The sequence below is a fragment of the Gracilinanus agilis genome, chromosome 3 (assembly GCF_016433145.1).
Source record: "Gracilinanus agilis isolate LMUSP501 chromosome 3, AgileGrace, whole genome shotgun sequence".
Classification (NCBI taxonomy): Eukaryota; Metazoa; Chordata; class Mammalia; order Didelphimorphia; family Didelphidae; genus Gracilinanus; species Gracilinanus agilis.
This window is the reverse complement of record NC_058132.1, coordinates 337,522,852-337,546,527: the sequence shown is the minus strand read 5'-3', so window position 1 is coordinate 337,546,527 and position 23,676 is coordinate 337,522,852. Positions and strand designations below refer to the sequence as shown.

Sequence of the window (23,676 nt, the reverse complement as noted above, 5' to 3'; positions counted from 1 at the left end):
AAAAAAAAAGATCACCTTGAGATGAATGTTTAATGTGCCAGTTTTAGAAGAAATTAAAGTACCTTACCCAGGACCACAAATCTTTCAAGTATCAGAGGAAGAATTTAAAAGTTATTTAGGGGGCAGCTGGGTAGCTCAGTGGAGTGAGAGTCAGGCCTAGAGACAGGAGGTCCTAGATTCAAACCTGGCCTCAGCCACTTCCCAGCTGTGTGACCCTGGGCAAGCCACTTGACCCCCATTGCCCACCCTTACCAATCTTCCACCTATGAGACAATGCACCGAAGTACAAGGGTTTAAAAAAAAAAAGTTATTTAGGCTTTATTCTCTCTCTCTTCTCTTTTAAAAACGTTTACTTTCTGTCTTAGAATTAATACTAAGTGCTGATTCCAAGACAAAAGAGCAGTAAAGGCTAGGCAACTGGGGTTAAGTGACCAGCCCAAGGTCACATGCTAGGAATTATCTGGGGCTTGATTTTGAACCCAAGACCTCTTGTCTGGAGACCTGGCTTTCTATCTACTAAGCCACTTAGCAACCCCTCAGACTCACTCACTTCTTGAATAACTGTTGAAACCATGGCTCTAGGTTTTTCCATTCCCTTGTGCATAGATCTCCTTAAGTCACTCCTCTGCTTAAAATGTTTCCAGTGCCTCCTTATTGCTTATTATTGTCTGGGATCTAAGATCTTCCACAATTTGGTACTCACCTACCTTGTTTCTTTAAGGGGAAAAAAAAAAGTTTTCTTCATCTTTTGTTTTTATAAGTCTTTTCACTCTCTTTTGTTGTCTTCCACTCTTTGTTAAACATACTAAAACATACTTAAAAGTGAAAAGACTCAGTCCTTTCTGGAAATACCACCCCCTTCACTTCACCCTTAGCCCTAAAATTCCTCAAAACAAGGAAAATGAGTTAAACAAAAACATCAAGTACAGTGATACAGTATACAACATTCTGTCCTAGTCATCCCTTGTCTCTCTGAGAGACCACTCTACCTTTCCAAATATCTCTCATTCTTCTCCATAGATCCTGTGCTGCAGCCAAATCATACTAGTGTTCTGTTGATCAGTGTGCTACGCTTTCCCAGATCTAGGTAGTACATGACTTTATTCACATTATTCCTTGTTCCTGGAATATTTTTCTTTCTCCTCTTCACTTTTATTCCTAATCATTCTGTTCATCCCAACTCAAATATGTACTCCACATGGCCAATGCTCGTTCCCTATTTGTAATACGTTTCCCCTTCGAACATCACTGAAGACACTGTTTTGTACTTCCTTAAGAAAGTGGTTATGTATTACTATGTATCATAATTATCTAGATATATCTTACTTCTGTAAAAAGGAATTCTTCATTCCTTTTTTAATTTAACGGGGCACCTGGAGGTCCTCTTACCATAGAGATGTGTAGGGATGAACCAGCCCACAGTGACAGGAAGTAGAAACCAGAGATAGGAAGTTAGAAACCATAGAGACAGGAAGGAAGAGCCATAGAGACAGGAAGAGAGGTAGTAAGAGTATAAAAAAGGGGGCTAGTGTCTGTCAGTTGCTGACAGTTGCAGGGAAGTTGGCTGCTGGGAGTGTGTTGGGTTAGTGTGTTGGCCTTTAGTTGCTGGGATATAAAAGCAGACCTGAGCTTACTGAGAGGGCTTTTTGGCTTTAGCCTTTTGGAGTTTGGGCTATTAGGTTTTTTTTCTTTCTTGAACTTTTTGGAAGGCAGTTGATCTTTGTTGACAGACCTAATTGGGATTGGATTAAACACTGATTGGGTCGGTTTTGATTGGGCTTGATTGAGTTGGAACTTCGTAGAGTGGTTGTTATTGGTAGATCTAGGCAGTTTTAGGCAGTAATTATAGGTAGTTATAGGATTACTAGTATAGACATTAGGAAATTTTCTTTATCTACCTCTTTCCTATATTTGTTTCCTTTACTATATTCTTTTTACTATATTCTTTTACTATCTCTATTTTAACTAAACTAAATTGTTAATTGTTAAAAGCTGCTAGAAGTTTTCTTTTCTCTGGCTTAAAGGGATAATATTAATTTTACAACTCTACTATATTCTCATTAAAAATTTAAATTATTAAAAGCTGCTCTCTTATTTTATCAAAACTCCTAATTTAACCCTTTCATTTCATATTAAACTAAGTGGAAACATAAGGGCAGAAACTGGACTTTATTGACACTTTGAATCTCTGGCAGTGCCTAGCAGGCAGCTTGGTACCCAGGAGATACTTTGAAATTGGCTGAATTTAATGCATTTAATTTAATTCAAATCAATTCCAGATACTCATGATGAAAAATGCCACCTGCCTCTAAGAAAGAAATAATAAGAGTCTGAATTCAAACTAAAACATACTATATTTCATTTTTTTTCACGTGAGATCTCTTCCACAAAATGACTAATATGGAAACATGTTTTATTTGATTACACATGCAAAATCTATATCAGATTGTGTATTATCTCAGGGAAGGCTCAGAGGAAAGATGGGTCAGAAAGGAGAGAATTTGTAACTCAAAACAAAAAAAAAGAATGTTAAAAAAATTGTTTTCACATGGAATAGGAGGAAAAATATTATTTAAAAAAATACTCAAAAACCAAAAAACCCAACCCCCCAAAATAAAGTTGGCTAAATTGATTGCTTTATCCTGCAAGTAAAAAATTCTTGAAAATGTGGGTTTGGAGAAAATAATTACTGACCTCTCAAATGAGCAGAGCAAGAAATCTAATGATATAAATTCTTACTTCTTCCCAAATATCCAGTTTCTGAGAAAAGACAACAGCTACTCATTGTTTTGTAGTTTTATTATTTTTCCATTTCCCCACGCAGGGACTATGACTCATTTTGAGATTTTTCAGTGCATTTCACAGCAAAATGAACAAAGGAATTATTAAGTAGTTGTGCATAAAGGAAATCTTTTGCATGTGTGATTTACAGTTTGTTAAAAAACTATTTAAACTTTTTTTTGGATGTTCTCATTTCATTTATCTCTTTAGTAGAACATAAGTGTCAGAATCACAAAAGGGCTCTCATGATGATGCAATGGAACCAGCCACCCAAAATGGCTGATGAACAACTTTATTACAGATACACACTGATTGGAAGACTACATCAGAAGAAACAGAATAAGGCACCACTCTGGGAAAATTAAGGTAGCTTGTAATAACAAGTGTTGAGTACACACAATGAGTACTCAATAAATACTTGTTGAATGAATGTATAATGAAAGCCATAATCAGCACTATTCTCTTAATTGCCAGCAATTCTTAAGTTTCAATAAAATACTTATTAAAAAAGAATGTCTGTACCTGAATACATTTTCCTAATAAGTTTCTATTTCATACTAACCTTTCATTGACATATGATTTCCAAACAAAACAAAGCAAAACAACAGTTCATGTGTTCTCCATCACAATAAACAACTCTTCCTAGATTAATGACAAATACTGGTGGTTGCTTTGAATTTTGAATGAAGAGAAATCAAACTAATCCACAGGAATAGCATATAATACTGGATATCTGTTTTCAAAATAGAAAAAAAAATCAAGGACAAAAAAAGTAATACATTTTTTAATGTTTGCTATTCCCTTCACTGCCTTAGTTCAAGAAAGTCCCCAAACCTCACCACACTGACAACATGGGTACATTTGTTAAAAAACAGTCTCTCACATGTGATATTTATTAAAATCTGCTTAAAAGCATTCTGAAGGACTTTTGTCAATTCAAGTCAAATTTGTTTTCAAGTATATTAAAATGGTTCAGGGGGGAAAAATTCTCCATGGTTATAATTCTAATCGATTTATAAATTTAAAAAAAAGTGGAGTTCCAACAGAGACTGGTACTTTTCTCAGATATGGGCACACAGTCTTTTCTGAAGAGAAGTGTCTCGTTACCCCAATCTGGTTGGTTTTTAACACTGATTCCAGGTCCAGTGACTGTGTCCACCTCGGTCGAAGTCTTTTTTTTTTTTTTTTTTTTCACGAATTTCTTCCTTGAAACACAAGCTCCACTTTGTTTATATGTGTAGGGAAGGGTCAGTCCCTGACACAAAACAAAGTATAGACCTTGAAAGAAGCTCCACTTCTCAAATCCATGGAATCAGAGCTGCTGTGCCTGTGCCACTGGGTCTGGTTGCTGCTTGCAAAGTCAAGTTGTCTGAAACTTGGTTAGCCTTAGTAGCAGAAACCAGATAAAAATAAATTGTCTAATAATTCATGTAAAAGACTTGAAGATGGCATTGTTTGTGTTATATGAAAGAAGTTCGTGAAAAGGTCCACTACCTTTCTTCAATAGCTTGGATTTTTGGTAGTATTAAAGTGCCCTGCTAGATGTGTCCTTTTAAACTGTGCCAAAGATGCTCCATTCTGACAGGGTTAGGGGTAAAGTAAGCAGAAGAAACCAAATCCTGGAGAGTCTCAGTTAGCTTGGGTCACTCAGCTTGTTGTGTCACTGGGATTGTTTTCCAAAGGGGGTCATAATAAACCCAGCCTTCTCCCTGAAACAAATTGAAAAGAAATTAGAGAAGGATTCCACTAAGTGTTTTTATTCTCTGTAAATAGAGCCAGAAGTTGCCCACTCTGGAGGTAGAAGCCTCTTCCTACACCACAACTATTAACCTCTATAAGAGATTCTGCCCTTTTGACCCAGGGCACTAAGAATTGTCTATATTTTAGGATGTGTGTGTCCGTGTATCTAGTAAGACCTTACCTATGACTACCAAATCGATCAAGTAACAAGCATTTATTAAGCACCTACTGTGATCTAGACAATGATAGGCAGTAAAGATACAAATAGTAAAAATACAACAATTCTTCCTCTCAAGAAGCCTAAAAAAGGTGTGGTCATTCTGATTATTCCAAGATGTTGCAGACCCATTCTTGTTTACTGAAGTGAAAGAAAATTTTCTGGTATATTAATAAGAAGAAATCATGCCTGCTTTACCTAACAAAGATAACTGTGGCTCCCATTCTCCTTTCTAATTCTCAAATGTTATATTCCATTTGCTCTCTCTTGTGTTATCAAGAAGTAAGTAAGATAATCTGAGTGAGTCAAATGAAATGCAATTTGGGTGTGAGGAAGGATAAAGGGGGTATGGGTGATTATAAGGCAATTGGAGGAGGAATGAAGGTAAGGGAAGATATATTGGAGATAAAGAAAATGGGGTATGTAGGAGAGGCAGCTCAAACAGAGGTTCGAGACAGGATACAGGGAGGAAACTAGGGTCAGTAAGAAAATTTAGGTTTTGCCTGGAGGGTTTCTCTCCTTAGTTTCAAAGTCTCTTGAGGGAGGAGTTGATAGGGCTCCTCCCTGCCAGTCAAACTGATGGCTGAAGGAAGTCCTTGAGTAGGTACTTCCTACCAAGATGGATGCCCCAATTCTTTCAAGAAATAAAAGAAAAATGATTCCTTCCCCTTGAGCCCTTGTCTTAATTTTCGACACAATGACTCACCACAGGGTTTGAATAGGGAACAAGGGGATTTATTAATACCAGGGTCAGTCAGAAGGGGGAGGGGTTCAGGATTTTCTAACTGCTGCTAGGGAGAGGGGTGAGGGTGGGGGATGGGTCATGGAGAGGTTTAGACTGAGAGAGTCCGGCTCTCACAGTCAGGAAAATTTGACTGCCTTTTAAGTAAAGTCTTTAACAAATCATTAAAACTAGGGGTAACTTATTTGAGGATACTCTACTAGCCTATAGAAACTAAACCCACAATGTCTAATCATTAAGCCCTCCCTTCCACCAGGACCCAAAGGAAATTCAGGGAAGGGGAGGGATGGAGGTGGGAGATCAGGGAGAGGTCCAGAGAAATGAGATAGGTCTAAATTTCCCCAAGACAAAATAAGCACAGGCCGGGGCTGAAACAATTAGGCCAAAGCCAACAGGTTAAGCCAAAGCAAAAGCCTCCAGCCACAGCGAAAGCCAGAAGGCAAAAGCCCCAGCAGTCGGAACTTCACCTCTATTTATAGCTTTAAGTTCTAACTGACTTTCTGAACATTCTAAGATGTTTAACTGACTTTTTCTGACTGTTAGAAATTACAGAAGCAAAAAGTTTCTGTTAGCCACCTTGCATTACACTTGTCCCTATTCCCTTGTCCCACAGACGTTAGAACCTAGTAGAAAGACAAAGAGAGAGCCACAGTCTGGGGTGGTGATGATGTATGCTGTGGCACAATGGGGAAGGAGAATTGGGAGGACCCTGTGTTAGGGTAACTACATATGAAGGTATCTGAGGAGTGGATTTTAGTTGTCAGGCTTAAATAGGGGAATCTTTAAGGGCAGGAGAGTCATTGGAAAAGAATCCAAATCTTTTGGATTTTTTTTTTTTATTTTTTTTGAGTTTGACTCATGGTATAGTTTTGATGAGCAGCTAGACGGTGAAGTGGATAGACTGTTGGGCCTAGAGTCAGGAATATTCATCTTCCTAAGTTCAAATCTGGCCTTATACTCTTACTAGTTGTATGAACCTGGGCAGGTTATTTAACCTTGCTTATCTCCCTCATTCCCCCATAAATCTATAAAATGAGCTGGAGAATGAAATGGTAGGATCTTTAACAAGAAATTTCAAATGGGATCAGGAAGAATGAGATATGAATGAACAATGACAACAATGACTACAATAAATACTTTTGAGTCACTTGGCAGATAAATCATTGGGGAGGGAAGGAAAAGACCATTCTCACTCCTGTTTCTAAAGCCAAATGGCATAAATCAAAGAACACTGGATTAAATTAGAAGTCTCTGCAACTACAGACCGACCCTTGAGCAAACCACTTACTTTGTGACTCAGTTTCCTTACCTGTGAAATGAGGTAGATAATGATATATGGCACCTACATTCAAGTATTATTTTAAGGATCAGATAATATATTTACACTTTGTGAACCTTAAAAATAAGTTTTAAGAAAATAAAACATACCACTTAATAAGTTTAAAGAAAATACAACAGTCTCTAATGAATAATCATAAAGTGACAGGAAAATTGTGGAGAAGTTTAATGACAATGTGACATTATGGGAATGTGACAAAATTAGTGTATTGGAAGAATTATAAGTGAATTTTGTTTTTGTATGACTTGAAGAAAGATACCTTGTCTAGGGAGGTATGTGCTTTCCTTATGAAAAGGATCTTTTTTGTCAAATTGACATAGTTTATAGATTAAATAAGGGGCTAAACTTCTTGGTCACTAGTTGATGTGACTAAATTAGTCTTATTCATCTAAGTTATCAGATCCATCCACAAAACATTAGGTTTAGGTCACACTAATTCTTGCTATTAATTCATTTATTCTTTCCTTTCCACGCATATTTTTAGAACACAATGTTAATGACTCTGGAGGACACAAAGAAATATAATACATGGTTCCTCCTTTCAAGGGGCTAACAATCAATTTATAGTATGCTATTTATGCCAGTAATAGATTCTAATTTTTTGTGAACTCTACAATGCCCACTGGGTACAAGGTAGCTTCTCTTCACCTTCAGGCTCATTTGTACCATGGAGTCTCAACCATAGGGGAATACAATCCTGTCATTATAACTTTACATACTATTCCATCTACTCCATTACTATTCCAAAAAGGAACAAGCAAAACTAGTCAATGAGTTAGGAATCAGCATTCTAGATCCAGTTTACCCATGTGGTTTCAAAGGAATCACTCAACCTCTCAAACTCAAGTTTCTTCATCTGTAATATAAGGAATGCTTCTCGAATTATAAACATCAGATAATTATAAATGTATTTTGAAAATGATAAAGCACTTTACAAATGTAAGGTGATATTTAACTATTAAATAATGTTTAAAAATAACACTCACCTTTGATAACACAATATTACCTTAATTATATTCATGAGTTATTAGAATTTTAACAGCATACGCAAAAAAAATTGCCTAAAATCCACTAATGCCTGTCCATGACATGAAGGTGACACTGAGATCTTGAAGGCTACTCTAGCAGAGTACAATTTTTTTCAGATTCTTCCAAGCTGAATAGGATTGTCATTGATGTGCTACAGTATGTTTCTGTAATCAGAGATTATTTACTTATGAAATCTGAAGAGATTTATCACAACAATCTTGGCTAGATGGTGATGACTTTTTCAACCATAACTCATGAAGATCTGCTTTGGTGAAGGAAATACTGATACTAACAAACTCAAGAGATTCCTAAAAATACTAAGAGGCTATAAAGTGTGTTTTTTCTTTGAGACCAACTAAATCTTATTACTGCCTGTAAATAAACCTAAACTTCATTTCTGAAGCTCACTAAATATCAAATAACAGTAGTATACAGCCCCAATTATGAAAAACATACAAATTCTTCCCCTACTTTTATCTATCTGAGCAGCTTGCACAGTCCTGAATTTTTCAAAGGACCAATAAAACTATATACAACTATAATCTTGTAGTTTTCCACCCTACCAAATAGCAACTATTCTGTTCTATTTTGTTAACTCAAAAATGGTATTGCTGAAAAGAAAGCCAAGACAGTGGAGAAGGTACATAGTGTCATTCTGATTTCTACCAAATTACCCTCCAAAAAGCCATGACACCACAAAACAAATCCTGGAGCAGTATAACTCACAAAAAGATGGGGTAAAGTAATTATTCAGCCCATAGTATGTTGGCACAAATGATCTAGTATACTGGGGAGGAGAGGGAGCATAAAGCAGCATGCCAGGGCAAGCCCCACCACAATGGGCCTTGGATGCAGTTGAAGCAGCAGCAAAGACTTCTGGAGCTCTCAGCCACAGCTGGTAAAAGGAGATGGACAACTGCTTAGAAGGAGATGGCAGGAGTCCCTTTGCTGATTCTGGTTATAAGACTCTTATCATCACATTGCCCATCACAGATCCAGATAGTTGTCCTAGGGTAAGGTTTTAAGGTGAGGAGCAGCAGTAGCACACACTAGCACTTATGCTCATAAGGAAGCAGGGTCACAGTTCCAAGGTGAGAAGAGTGCTTATGGTTACTCATAGAACAGAACGCACCTCTCTTATATCATATCACCTCGAAAGAACTGAAAATGGGTAGACGCCCAGAGCAAGCTCTGAAGGCAGCTGCACAAAGAACTTGAAGCCTGAATAGTGCTCCCTTCACCACAATTACAGAGCCCAACTTTAATAATTTTCTTAAAGGATAGAAGGGCCAGGAATTTCTATTTCAGAGGGCAAAGGAGCTTCAATCAACAATTATTTACCCAACAAAAACTGAGCATAAACCCTAGAGGAGGAAAAATGGGTATTCAATGAAATGGAAGAATTTCAAACATTCCTGATGAAAAGACCACAGCTAAATGGAAAATCTGACTGAAATAAAAGACTTGAGAGAAGCAAAAAAAAAAAAAAAAGGTAAACGGGAAGGAGAAATCAAAAGATATTCAATAAAATTAAACTGTGTACAGTGCTACATGGGGAGATGATTCATGTAACTCCAAAGGACTTTATCATTATTAGGGCAGTTTTATACATAGACAGAAGGCAAAGGTGTGAACTGAATATAATGGGATGACAAAAAAAAAACTAAATTAAGGCATGAGAAAGGTATAGAAACCTATCGTACCCTATAAAACAGTAAGAGGGGAAGCAGATAAGAGAAGAAGAGTGGGGCTGATAGAAAAGACGGCAATTTGGGGGAGGTGGTAGTCAGAAACTAAACAGAAGTTTTCGTATAATTCCGGTTTTTGTTTTGGTAGATAGATTCCTAAGTACTCTATATTATCTAGGATGATTTTAATTGGTGTTTCTCTTTCTACCTCTTGCTGCTGTGATGTGTTGGAAATATATAGAAATGCTGATGATTTGTGTGCATTTATTTTGTATCCTGCAACTTTGCTAAAGTTGTTGATTATTTCCATTAGCTTTTTAGTTGATTCTCTAGGATACTTTAAGTAGACCATCATATCATCTGCAAAGAGTGATAGCTTAGTGTCCTCATTGCCTATTTTAATACCCTCAATTTCTTTTTCTTCTCTAATTGCTACTGCTAGTGTTTCTAGTACAATGTTAAATAATAGAGGAGATAATGGGCATCCTTGTTTCACTTCTGATCTTATTGGAAAGGCTTCTAATTTATCCCCATTGCATATGATGCTTGTTGATGGTTTTAGGTATATAATGTTTATTGTTTTTAGGAAAGGTCCTTCTATTCCTTTACTTTCCAGTGTTTTTTAATAGGAATGGATGCTGTATTTTGTCAAAGGCTTTTTCAGCATCTATTGAGATAATCATGTGATTTTTGTTTGTTAGATTGTTGATATGGTCAATAATGCGGATGATTTTCCTAATGTTGAACCATCCTTGCATTCCTGGTATAAATCCCACCTGATCATGGTGGATGATCCTCTTGATCACTTGCTGGAGTCTCTTTGCTAGTATTCTATTTAAGATTTTTGCATCTATGTTCATTAGGGAGATTGGTCTGTAGTTTTCTTTCTCTGTTTTTGATCTCCCTGGCTTTGGAATCAGTACCATATTTGTGTCATAAAAGGAATTTGGTAGGACTCCTTCTTTGCTTATTATATCAAATAATTTGTGTAGTATTGGGATTAGTTGTTCTTTGAATGTCTGATAGAATTCACTTGTGAATCCATCAAGCCCTGGCGATTTTTTCTTAGGGAGTTCTTTGATGGCTTGTTCAATTTCTTTTTCTGATATGGGATTATTTAGGTATTCTATTTCTTCTGCTGTTAATCTAGGTAATTTATATTTTTGTAAATATTCATCCATATCACCTAGATTGCTATATTTATTGCCATATAACTGGGCAAAATAGTTTTTAATGATTGCCTTAATTTCCTCTTCATAAGAGGCGAGGTCTCCCTTTTCATCTTTGATACTGATAATTTGGTTTTCTTCTTTCCTTTTTTATTAGACTGACCAGTACTTTGTCTATTTTATCTGTTTTTTCAAAATACTAGCTTCTAGTCTTATTTATTAATTCAATAGTTCTTTTACTTTTGATTTTATTAACTTCTCCCTGGATTTTTAGTTTTCATCTGGGGATTTTTAATTTGCTTGCTTTCTAATTTTTTAAGTTGCATGCCCAATTCATTAATCTCTGCCCTCCCTAATTTGTTAATATATGCACTCAAGGATATAAATTTCCCCCTGAGTACTGCCTTGCCTGCATCCCACAGAGTTTGGTAGGATGTCTCATCATTGTCATTCTCTTCAAAGAAATTGTTGATTGTTTCTATGATTTCTTCTTTGACTAGCTGGTTTTGGAGAATCATATTATTTAATTTCCAATTAGTTTTTGATTTGCCTGTCCAGGTGCCCTTACTAATTATTATTTTACAAGTCTCTCTAATAAAGGCTTTATTTCTCAAATACGTAGGGAAATGAGTCAAATATATAAGAAAACAAGTCTTTCCCCAGTGGATAAAAGGTCAAAGGATATGAACAAGCAGTTCTCAGACAGAGTAATTAAAGTACTCTTTAGTCATGTAACAAAAATCTTTAAATTACTATTAATTTGAGAAATGCAAATTAAAACAACTCTGAGGTGCCATCTCACACTTAACAGATTGGCTATTATGACAGAAAAAAAAAAAGACAAAACTTGGAGATGTGGGAAAATCGAGATACTAACATACTGTTGGAGAAGTGGTGTACTGAACAAAATATTCTGGAGACGAATTTGGAGATATACCCAAAGGGCTATAAAATATCTTTTGGCCCAGCAATACTATTACCAGGTTTGAATTTCAAAGAGAGAAAAAAAAACAAAAAGGGGAAGGACCTATTTGTACAAAAATATTTAAAGCAGCCATTTTTTGTGGGGCAAAGATTTAGAAAAAGAGGGGAATATGCCCATAAATGGGAGGAAAGGCTGAGTAACCTAGTATATGATTGTAATGGAATATTATAGTGCTATAAAAAATGAGAAGCAAGAGGAACTCCGAAAAACCTGGAAAGGCTTACATGAACTGAACCAGAGTAAAATAAGCAGAACCAGAAGAACATTGTATGCAGTGACAGGAATACTTTACAATGAACAACTGTGAATGACTTAGCTATTCTCAACAATACAATGACCCAAAACTATCGTAAGGTACTGATGATAAAAAATGCCAACTGCTCCCAGAGAAAAAGAATTGATAAGACACTGAATCCAAACCAAAGATAACTTTTCTCACTATCTTTGTTAAATTTTTTTACAAGTTTACTACCACAAAAGAATTAATATGGAAAATGTTTTACATGATTGCAACATGTAAAATCTATAAGATTGCTTATCTCAAGGAGGGGGGAAGGAGCAAGTGAGAGAATATGAGATAATATTCTTTGAAAAATGTTAGAAACTGTTTTTACATGTAATTGGGGGAAATTTTTAATTAAAAAAAGATAATTACAGTAACTGTTTATGAAAGGGTGCTAAAATGATAGAATAAAGGGAAGCACTCGCCAAAATACTTTCAAACTCCCATCCAAACAACTTCAAAACAATGCCTCAAAATGAATTTTGGAGCAGCAAAACCAACAAAAGTGAAACAATATTTTATGGCAAGACAACTTAGAAGATTGGCAGTAAGGGTCTGTCTCACTGTGATAAGAAGGGAACAGAGACCAGGCTATACACAGCAAGTCAAAAGCTCTGTCCCACATGTAAGACAGTCAGTAGTAACTATGCCCAACACAAGCAAGAAGCAGACCTTGGGGACAACTGAATCAGTAGCAGTGGCTTCCAGAGATTTAGCCCACATAAGTTCAAACAATTGGTCAGAAGGAAACTATAGGAGTCCCTTTTCGGGCACTGAATGCAGGGCTCTATTGCACTGCCCATACAAGGAGATCTGGGTCTCAGTCCCAGGATGAGAAGTACTAGTACACTACAGCTTCTGGTTGTAGGAGAAAGGAAACTGTGTTCACAGTTCTAAGTTAGAAAATAGAACTTGTGTTCACTCACAGACCATAGTACCAGCCAGGAGAGCAATGACCACACTGCTCCTTAGGTCATACCACCTCAGAAGAACTAAAAACTTAAAGAACCTCTGGAACCAATGCTTGGGGGGGGAAAAAACCCAACACAACAACAACAACAACAACAACAACAACAAAAGAAAAAGCCTCGAATTTTGGAAACTGCCCCCTCCACCATGGGAATAGAGTCTGATTTTTAAGAAAATTACTATGGTGACAGAGATCAGAACACTAAATTCAGAAGATGACAATAATGTCAAAATGGCCATAAACAAAGTCTCAAAGAAAAATGTAAATTGATCTTAGGTTAAAAAAAATAATTCGTGGAAGAGCTCAAATATTAAAACTCAAATGAGAGGTGGAAACTAGGTAGCTCAGTGAATTGAGAACCAGATCTAAGGTTCAAATGTAACCTCAGACATTTTTTAGTTGTGTGACCCTTGGCATTTTACTTAAAACCAATTGCCCAACCCTTATGGGTCTTCTTCGTTGGAACTAATACTTGTGATGATTCTAAGACAGAAGGAAAGGTATTTTGTTTTGTTTTTTAATCAGATAAAAGAGGTAGAAGAAAAAATAGGAAATGAAATGAGAGTGAAAAGAAAATCACGAAAAAAGAGTCAATAGTAGGGCAGCTGGGTAGCTCAGTGGAGTGAGAGTCAGGCCTAGAGACAGGAGGTCCTAGGTTCAAACCTGGCCTCAGTCACTTCCCAGCTGTGTGACCCTGGGCAAGTCACTTGACTCCCATTGCCCACCCTTACCAATCTTCCACCTATGAGACAATACACCAAAGTACAAGGGTTTAAAAAAAAAAAAGAGTCAATAGTGGTAAGAAAAATGACTGAAGAAAATACCTTAAAAAGCAGAATTGGCCAAATGGAAAAAGATATACAAAAATTATAAAAATTCAGTGAAGAAAACAACTTCTTAAAAAAGTGGAAGTGGGCAAATAGAAAAGGCTGTATAAAAGCTGGAAGAAAATAATTCCTTAAAAATTAGAAATGGGCAAGTAGAAGCTAATGACTTCATGGAACATAAAGAATCAATACAAGAAAATCAAAAGAATAAAAAAAAAAAGTAGGAGAAAATGTGACTATTCTTGTCAGGACCACTGGGGACCACCCTGACCTGGAAAATAGATAGGAGAGAGATAATTTAAGAATTATTGGACTACCTGAAAACCATGATAAAAAAGGACCTACACACTATTTTTCAAGAAATTATTAAGTAAAACTACCCTGATATCCTAGAACCAAAGGTAAAGTAAAAATCAAAAGAATCCACTGATCACCTGCTCAAAAAGATCTCCAAAATACTAATAATTAAGAGGACAATGAAAAATAGTATTCTTGGTAGTCACCTCAATTCCCATTGTAATTACTCTCTTCAAACATCATTATCTCCATCATCCTGGAAGACATCAATTTTGAAACTAATATCTCCTTCATAACCCCTGCCCTAGGGCCCCTTCCTTCTAGTTAAGAGTAGGGAAAGTGGATATTCTCCATGTGAGGGAAGTCATTGTCATTCTCTACCAAGGTTACATAATTTCATAAAGCCCTTTTACTCCTAGGGAAACTCTTGGAAGCACCCCCACCACAACTCAGCATTTTTCAGCTTTATTCTATGTGCCATCTGCTCAATTAGACAGTGAGTTCCTTAAGGGCAAGGGCTATTTTTTGCCCTTCTTTGTATCCCTAGTGCTTAGCATAGTGCCTGGAATATAGGAGGTACTTAATAAATATTTACCAACTATTGTCTAATAACTGTAATACTGGACTGAATTTTTTTAGTACTCTTTTCTCTACAAATTGCTGTTGTGGGTACTATTTCACCTTCATATTAGCTTTGTGAAATATCATAAAAGATATTATCACAATATGAGAAACCAAAATCAACCAAAGTAAAAAGGCTTATTCCAGATTTCAACAAAGTTTCTGGTAGAGTCAGGCTCTCTGCTCAGTGCTTTACTAGACCTGTGCTGTGGGAATAGACTGTTTACATGTATTTATATTATTTAAAATACTATAAAGAATTAAAACGTTAGCAGAAGTGAAAGAGATTTATTACAAAGCTTCAAGAGTCACTACAACACACAAATAAGAAAAGAAAGCAGAACATAATTATTTTAAAATCCCCTTATGATTTTTTTCCCAAAAGAGCATGCGTTCGTTTTTATTTGTGGGCATGAAAAACAACCTGATTTTCCCAGTTTTATTAATCTCAAATCAAGAAGAGACTTGAAAGATAATGGCTCAAATTGTACTAAGACATGAAATGAGGTAAAAGGTGAGGTTTAGTGACAAATTTTAGTAGGCCATAAACCAAATACCAAGCAGATAAGCTTTAAAGCCAAACATCAAATATTCTGTCCCAACAAGGGAAACCAGCTACTGTCAAACAGAAAAGATCAATGGAGTTATTTCAATATGGGTCTTAAAGCCATTTTAGTTAGTTAGAACTAAGGCATTTAGGCTAGTTAGAACTGCAATGATAAACAAACAGAACATTTTAGCTATCTGTATTATCAAAAGAAACAGTAACAGAAGAATTAAAAAGAAAAGGATATAAAAGTACAATTTAGTACCGATCAACTCTTATAAATTTTAATCTTACCTCTCTCCTCTCCCTTCACAGCTTTAAACAGTCACTTATTTATTGATATAGAAAGCTTTTGGTCTCTGTAAATCTCCAATGACAGGGTGTTTCCTACTCTGGGAGGAAGTCCAGAGCACTGTTGGATAGTTATCAAAGTTTTGTACTACAATCTGTCTAATGGTACTGTCTCAGGCCAATTCTATTTGAATTCAGGTAGTTACAGTGACTCTTCTTTTTTATTTCTCTCTCTTTTTTAAAACCCTTACCTTCCAACTTAGAATCAATATTATGTATTGGTTCTAGGGCAGAAGTGGTAAGGATTATGCAATGGGGTTAAATGATTTGCCCAGGGTCATCTAGCTAGGAAGTACCTGAGACTAGATCTGAACCCATGACCACTTGTTTCTAGGTTTGGTTCTTAATCCACTGAGCTCGCTTGCTGCTCCCAGTTTTATCATTTTTAGGTTAATATCTCCTTAAATCATCCATATGTGAGACCCTTCACCATCCAATGGAAATATTAATTTGTCAATATCCCTTTAAAAATGTCACACCCAGAACTAAACATAATACTCTAAGAAGGTCCAATTAGTGTAGATGGCAATGGGATTTGGTGGATACCTACAATCTGCTAATATAATCTAATGCTAGGTGAGCAATTTTTAAAAAACTCAAGTATTTTATTATTTTTAAGTATAAAAGCTAGAAAAGAGTAATGAGGATAGTGGACATCATGTGCCATATTTAACAGTCACTTTGCTTTAATGTCATAAATCACATGAAGTTTTTCTTTTCTTGTTCTACAACCCTATCTGCTGTAACTGATGTAAAAGAAGAGACATGAACCCATATTATCAATATTCTCAGTATATGAGAAGCAATTCCAGACCTTTAGTTTGACTCATTTATACATGATACATGCTGAAAATGTTGGTAATTATTCATGTCCTTCATTAATAATAACTGATTCTCATGTAGCCTTTGAAAGTTTCTAAAACTAGCTAAGCTCATTTTAAACTCAAGCATTAATAAGTTCACTGTAGACAGTCAAAAAACCATCAGATCATTTTTAATAACTGCACTCAAATAGCTCTTTCTGTCAAATTGGAATGGTTATAAAACAAAGGATGGGTAAGCTGGGCTATTTTGGAAAAATAAATCTGTGAGACACAACAAGGCAGCAAAAGATCAGCAAGCACAAGTTATTATCAAAGCAGGTGAGAGTCAGTATAAAAATTAATGAAACCTACCTCTTTAATAAAATATTTGGTTTGCCATGCTGTGCCTGTCTCAGCACGATGTCTCTCTTCACTCCTCTGACGCTCCTCTAGAGCTCGTTTATGTTCTGTTGCCTTATCAATTTCAGAATCCCTCAGAGATTCTGTGACATTTTTCCATAGTCGTCTGAAATTGGAAACTTTGGCTATTATTTTGCAATTTTATAAGCCTTTAAAAAAAAGCTTAAGAAATAGATTTGATCATTTTTCAAAAGACAGCAACTTTTTCTAAACCAGTTCTATTTTCTTTTCTAAATAACTGTTACTGAGGCTTTTTGTTTTTTTATATCACATTCACTTCTCAATATTACTACTTCTCTCAAACTCTAAAAGAGACCTTTTCCATAAGAAAAACTGATATCATAACTACATCTGAGAGTGAATGCCAAATTTGACATTATAAGGAATATTTTTGATAAAGGCAGAATTACTATTGTGTCTACATTTATATCTACTCACACAGGCTGCTATGCAACAGAGATTATACACTTTAAAATTAAGTTAATTTGGGAAGTACACAGACTAAATGAATTTTAATAGCAATATGTTCTGCTTGATTTCTACTAGCTCAGGAGTACATATAAGCTTGTTAAAACAGGATTTAGCCTGAGAACACTTGATCTGGAAATATATGGACATTAATTTAGAACCCTGATTTTTATAATGAATCATTTAATTGAATGTCACTTAGAATTAAAACATTTTAGAGTTAGAAGGTCATCTAGTCTAAGCTTCAGGTTTTTTTTTTTAAAACCCTTACCTTCCATCTTGGAGTCATTACTGTGTATTAGCTCCAAGGCAGAAGAGTGGTAAGGATAGGCAATGGGGGTTAAGTGACTTGCCCAGGGTCACACAGCTAGGAAGTGTCTGAGGCCAATTTGAACCTAGGACCTCCCGTCTCTAGGCCTGGCTCTCAATCCACTGAGCTACCCAGGTGCCCCGCCTAAGCTTCAGATTTTATATATGAGGAAAGTGAAGCCAAGAGGCATTACATAATTTGTCCACAGTCAGAAGTTAATGGAAGATCTGAGACTAGAACTTCTACCACACCATGTTGTCTTACCTAGATTCAAAAGGCCCCTGCTTCTCCAAGGGTCGAACTCTTTTTTTGGTCACAGATAATTTAGTCAAGTCCACATACTTTGTCTCTCCATTACTGTAAGTGAATTCAAGAACACTATTCCATTCTCCCTGTACTCTGCATACCACAGTATTAGAAGTATTATGTTTTACTTCAGCTGTAACCCTAGAGACAGTGAGAAAGAAAGACACAACTTAATAAGCGATATTAATCTTAAGTCACTGAATTCGGAAACTGAAACTTACTATGAACATTGTTTAAACTGGTTATCCAATTCATCTCAATTTGTCACCCGGTCTGGCTCCCTGAGGAGAAGAAAAAAATAGCATCCTGTGGTCCCTTCACTGAGAAATTTCTGACCCACAACTAAGAAAGAATGCTTTTGTTTTCAAACACTATATTTACTGACAGAATATTTTCATCTAATTTTTTTTGTATCTCATGAGATAGATTTGCCTGAATACATTAGGTCTATTCTACTATGACTTCTTGAACTCCACTTTTTAAGCACTTACCAAAAAAAAAAAAACACCAAAAAAAACACACCAACCTTTGAATGTCTATTTCAGACAAAAACAGATAAGCCAGTGCCAGGATCCAAACACAGAGATGGAATACTGCTATTCAAAAATTAATGAAGATTTATCTGGCCAGCTTATCTGTGGACAGGCAGGATGTAGCTCAAATGAGTGCTAGGAATAGGAACAGATCTAATCATTTTTATATGTTATTTAACAGGACAGAGGCAATAGACACAGGTGAGGCAAGAAATTAGGACCAAAAATAGCTTATGTAGGAATTGGAATTTGCAAATCAGGTATGATGACTATACTAGATGTGAACTTGGGGTCCAAAAACTAATAAAGTTGGTTTAAAAATTCAATCATTTGCATTAGATTATTAAGCTCTTCTACTGTGGGATCTTTATAGGCAAAGATCATGCTTTCCGCATCTTTATATTTCCCATAGACCTTCATCCATAATAGACATTTAACAAATGTTTAATGAGTGCTGAATGAAATTATCAGAAGCAAGCAGGGGGACTTACAAAATAGGAGGTCAAAGAAGATACTAGTTATTTAATCAGAAGCAGGTCAAAGGTTCCAGAACCAAGATCTCAAGATAGACTTAAGAAAGTATAAATTATCAGTTGACAATATTCAGTTATCTGGGAACCAGGCAGGAGAAAAAGGAGATTTTGTGGTCAAGGCCTGCACTAGTCCTGAATCCAGGTAGTCAGGTAGAACACAGTGATAAAAATGTGAGAGTGAACCTATTTGCAGGGCAAGAGTAATTTGTCCTCTGGCTTTATTTTAGCTTACTTCTAAGTATAAAAAACCCCCAGATGAGTGAACATATACCAGCTAATGAAAAGTAGGAATGTGGGTGTAGTCTGTTTAAGGGTAAGATCTAGACTAAAGGAATGGCCTGACACTAAGATTTAGAGTTTTTTGCATAAGAATATAAATGATTACTTTGATACGCCTATCCTGACTACATGTTCTCTCAAGTTGCATTCTGCATATTCCCTTTGAACTAGCTTGCCAATCTTCCTCCTTTCCTTGAAATTCCACCTGTTTTATGTAACCTAATTGGATATGAGGTGATATTCAACACTTACCTTTTTCCTCCATCACCACATAAACTCAGAACTATATTTAAAGTGCTGAAGAAGGCGGATTTAAACCAGGTTACTATAGAGGTTAGTACATCTTTTATGTTCCTCTCCATAGTTTACTTTTCAATATTATTCATTTTTATATTCTTTCTTACTCAAGCTTATGTCTTAATAAATAATACTGGTTCATATTTACAATTGATAAAAGGTTTAACAAAAATATCACCAAAAATACTTATCTAAGATATGTAGAATATATATATATACATACATATACATATATATATTACATACAGTACTTGTATAGATGAAAGAAGAATTATAGTATAGTGGAAAAAGTACTGTCCTTGATGATGATGAAAGATAGGGATAATTAATGTTATAGGAGGTGTAGAAAGACAAGGACATTAATGCACTGTCATAAATTGTTAACATTTTCACATAAGCTAAAATACTTACAACAGAATCTTTTAGCAAAGAATTAAAAACAAACCAGGTGCCCACTAACTGGGGAATAGCTATAATCAAACTGTGATACATGAATATAATGGAATATTACTGTACTTAATAAATGAAGAACATCATGAAGGCAGAGAAACATAGAAAAATTTAGACAAGCTGATGATGCAAAGTGAAATAAGCAAACCTAGAAAACAATGTACATGATTACTACCAAAATGTAAGTACAAGGACTCACAACTACAAAACAATGAAAACTGAATGTTGTGTTAAACACTACAAACACAAGCAGATTTTCCCCAATGTTTTGATTGATTTCTTATTTTCTCTTCATCTTCTTTTTCACTCCTTGTCATAAGATATGGCTCTCTGGCAAAAGGGAGAGAGAGGGATACAAAGGGAAATATGGGTGATATAAAAACAAAAGATATTTTTTAAAATCCATTTTTTAAAAACAGCTAAAAAGTCTTCTGTCTATAAACTGCTTTCCCTCCACATCTTCTAAAAATTCTCTATTACAAGAAATGGTTTACTTTGGGGTAATAAGGACAATACTTTCAGAAATGTAGGTGATATAACAAATAAATTAATAAAAAATTTAATCCCTTCCTTCACAGAGTTGGTGCAAAAGCCGATCATCAAATTCTTAAAATATGCTCCCTTTGCTACTGAAGAAATTTTTCTTTCTATGCTACATTCTCTCAAATTCCTTCTCCTCCATACCTATAAGCTTCTCCGTATTGTCATCCATTGTCTTCTCCTGGCATAAAAGTGGTATCTATTCTTCACTGAAGCTGTTCCCCTTTACCTATGCTCCTGAATCCCTTCCCATATTCTGCTTGCTGGACCTTGCTTTTGCAACCATTTCTTCTTTTTCAATCTTTTTCTCACTGACTCTTTCTCACTTGTCTACATTCTTAGATTTCTCCATCCAATACTATTAAAATAAAATATTAACAAAAAACAAAAAACAACCCTTCCCTTGTCTATTCTACCCTATCAAACTATTGCCCTTTCTTCCCACTATGGTCAATATTATGGGAAAAATTAACTGTATCCTGAAATTCCTTCACTTCTTCATCACCCACTGACTGCTTAACCCTTTATATTCTGGATAACATCTCATGGGCAGATAGGTGACTCAGTGAAGAGAGCCAGGCTTAGAGAAAGGAGGTATTAGGTTCAAATATGGCCTCCCATGCAAGTCAGTTATCCCCCACTGCCTAGCTCTTACTGCACTGCTCTTCTGCCTGGTAATCATTACTTAGTACAGATTCTAACCCAAGGGTTTAAAAAAAAAAAAAAGAATCTGGTTAACTTAATTCAATTGCTCTCTTAACAGTCACACTTCTGTTTTTTTCCCCTATTCCAAGCCAACCTTTCCACAACTACCAAAAGTATCTTCCTTATTCAGATCAAATAATTGCCCTGCTCAGAGATCTTCAGTGACTCTACTGTTTATCAACTACAGTAGAAATTTCTTTCTGTAGTATCCCAATTCAAGACCCTCTACAATCAGGCATCATTCTACCCTTCCAAAATTATTTTATATGACTCCCTTCTATAACTCTTTGCTTCAGCCAAACTAGAGCACATGTGTGCCATCCAGCCCCTTTTCTCTTTATCTCTCAAGGGGAACATAAACTGCCCAACAAAACAGGGGATATTTAACTTTTATTTTTATATCCCAGTACTTAGCATAATTCTTAGTCTATAGAATGGGCTTAATGAAGGCTTGTTGAATAGATCCTGGGACAACTTCTGAGTCTTTACTCATATTGTACCTTCTATTGCTCTTGCTATTCCCCCTGTCTTTCACCTGTAGGATGCACAACATTAATTTTTCAAAAACCTTTAACTATTAATACTGTGTATTGGTTCCAAGGAAGAAGAGGAGTAAGGGCTAGGCAATGGAGTTCAGTGACTTGCCCAGGAGTCACACAAGGAAGTGTCTGAGGCCAGATCTGAACCCTGGACCCGGGGAAGCAGAGGTTCTATTTTTTTTAAAACATTTATTAATATTCATTTTTAACATGTTTACATGCTTCATGTCCCTAATATCCCCTTCACCCCCCGCTCTCCCTCCACCCATGGCTGACGCACATTTCCACTGGTTGTAACATGTGTCCTTGTTCAGGGCCTGTTTCCAAATTGTTGTTAGTTACATTGGTGTGGTAGTTTAGAGTCTACCTCCCCAATTATGTCCGCCTCAACCCATGCATTCAAGCAATTGTTTATCTTCTATGTTTCCTCTCCTGCAGTTCTTCCTCTGAATGTGGGTAGCTTCTTTACCATAAATCCCTCAGAGGTTCTATTTTTTTTAATCAGGTCTCTAGAATTGTAGTTAATCACTACATTGGTCTAAGTTCTATAATGTTGTTATTGTATAAATTATTCAACTAGTTCTGATCATTTTACTTTGAAATGTAATAGAAATAGATATCATAGAAATCATCCCTAGTTTCTTCTGAAACTACTTCACCATTTTTAGAGTAAAATAATATCCATTACATCCATATACTTTTTTTTGGTAAGCCATTCCTTAGGGCAACCCATTAGTTTTATAATTTGGATTACTTTGAAAATAGCTGATAAAAATATATATGAATCCTTTTTCTCTTTCTTTTGTCTCTTTTGGATGTAGTTAGGACAAGAGGTTTGCACATTTTGGTAACTTTTAGGGCATAGTTCCAAACCGCTTTCCAGAATGGCAAGACTAATTTGAAGCTCTACGAGCAGTGCAAAAATATGCCTATTTCCATGAAGTCCCTCTAACATTCATCATTTCCCCCTTTTGTCATATTAGCCCATTTGAATTGCTTTAATTTGCACTTATTATTAATAATTTGGAAAATTTTTTCATAGGATTGTCAACAGCATACATTTCTTTCCTTAAGAGCTAACTATTTAGGCTGGTGATTAGTGACAGAGGAATAGGGTGGTCCCTGGGCTCTGCCTGTGGTTGGCTCTGTAATGCATCTGTTTAGGGAAAGGTTGTCAACATGTTGGAGCATTATTAAGTTGTGCTAGTTAAATATGCTCATGATAAGGGAAAAAACCCCTATCTATTTGTGTCCTTTTACTATTTGGGAATGTCTCTTAGTCTTATAAATATGAATCTACAAGGAGTTTACTTTCTGATAGAAGAGATGACATATAACATTTAGGTATTTACAAAATATAGATGAAGTAAACAAATATAACATAATTGTTGGAATGTTACTATAGTTTGGGAAGATCAGAAAAGGTCCCATGCAGGAGGCAACAACAGAGCTGATCTTTGAAGGAAACTAGTGGCCTCAAAGATGAAAAGGTGAGGAAGGTATGCTTCCTAGGAGTAGTTGTAATAGCCTGTTCAAAGTGATAGAGATGGGAGGTGGAACGAGGAACAAAAAAGCTAGTTTGGGTAGACCATAAAGTTCATGAAGAGGAGAAATGGATAATAAGGTAAAAAATATTGGAATCCAGTTGTAAATGCTTTAAATACCAAACAGATCAGTATATATTTGATGCTAGAGGGAACAGGTGTACTAAACAAGGAAGTAGTGATATACTCAAACTTTTATTTGAGAAGCATCACTTTGATGGCTGTGTGAAGGATGGATTGGAAATAAAAGAGACTAGAAGGAAGGATACCAAAGAAAGCTATTTCAAAAGTTTGGGCAAGAGATTTAGATTAAGATGGTAGCACTGAGTAGAGAGAGTCAGAAAGATGAGAGATTTTATAGAG

At 35.8% G+C, this 23,676-nt stretch overlaps 1 protein-coding gene across 1 annotated transcript in view; it reads right to left on the bottom strand.

Annotated features, from left to right (window-relative positions):
* Positions 1-2,792: 2,792 nt before the first annotated feature.
* OSBPL11 (oxysterol binding protein like 11) overlaps positions 2,793-23,676 on the bottom strand; it is a 95,567-nt gene continuing 74,683 nt past the window's right edge. Inside the window, exons 11-13 of the mRNA XM_044670028.1 lie at positions 17,852-18,034; positions 16,762-16,915; positions 2,793-4,490 (exon numbers count right to left, since the gene is read on the bottom strand). Coding sequence (XP_044525963.1) covers positions 4,425-4,490; positions 16,762-16,915; positions 17,852-18,034 — 403 coding nt within the window. The 3' untranslated portion in view covers positions 2,793-4,424. The remainder of the gene's footprint in view (positions 4,491-16,761; positions 16,916-17,851; positions 18,035-23,676) is intronic.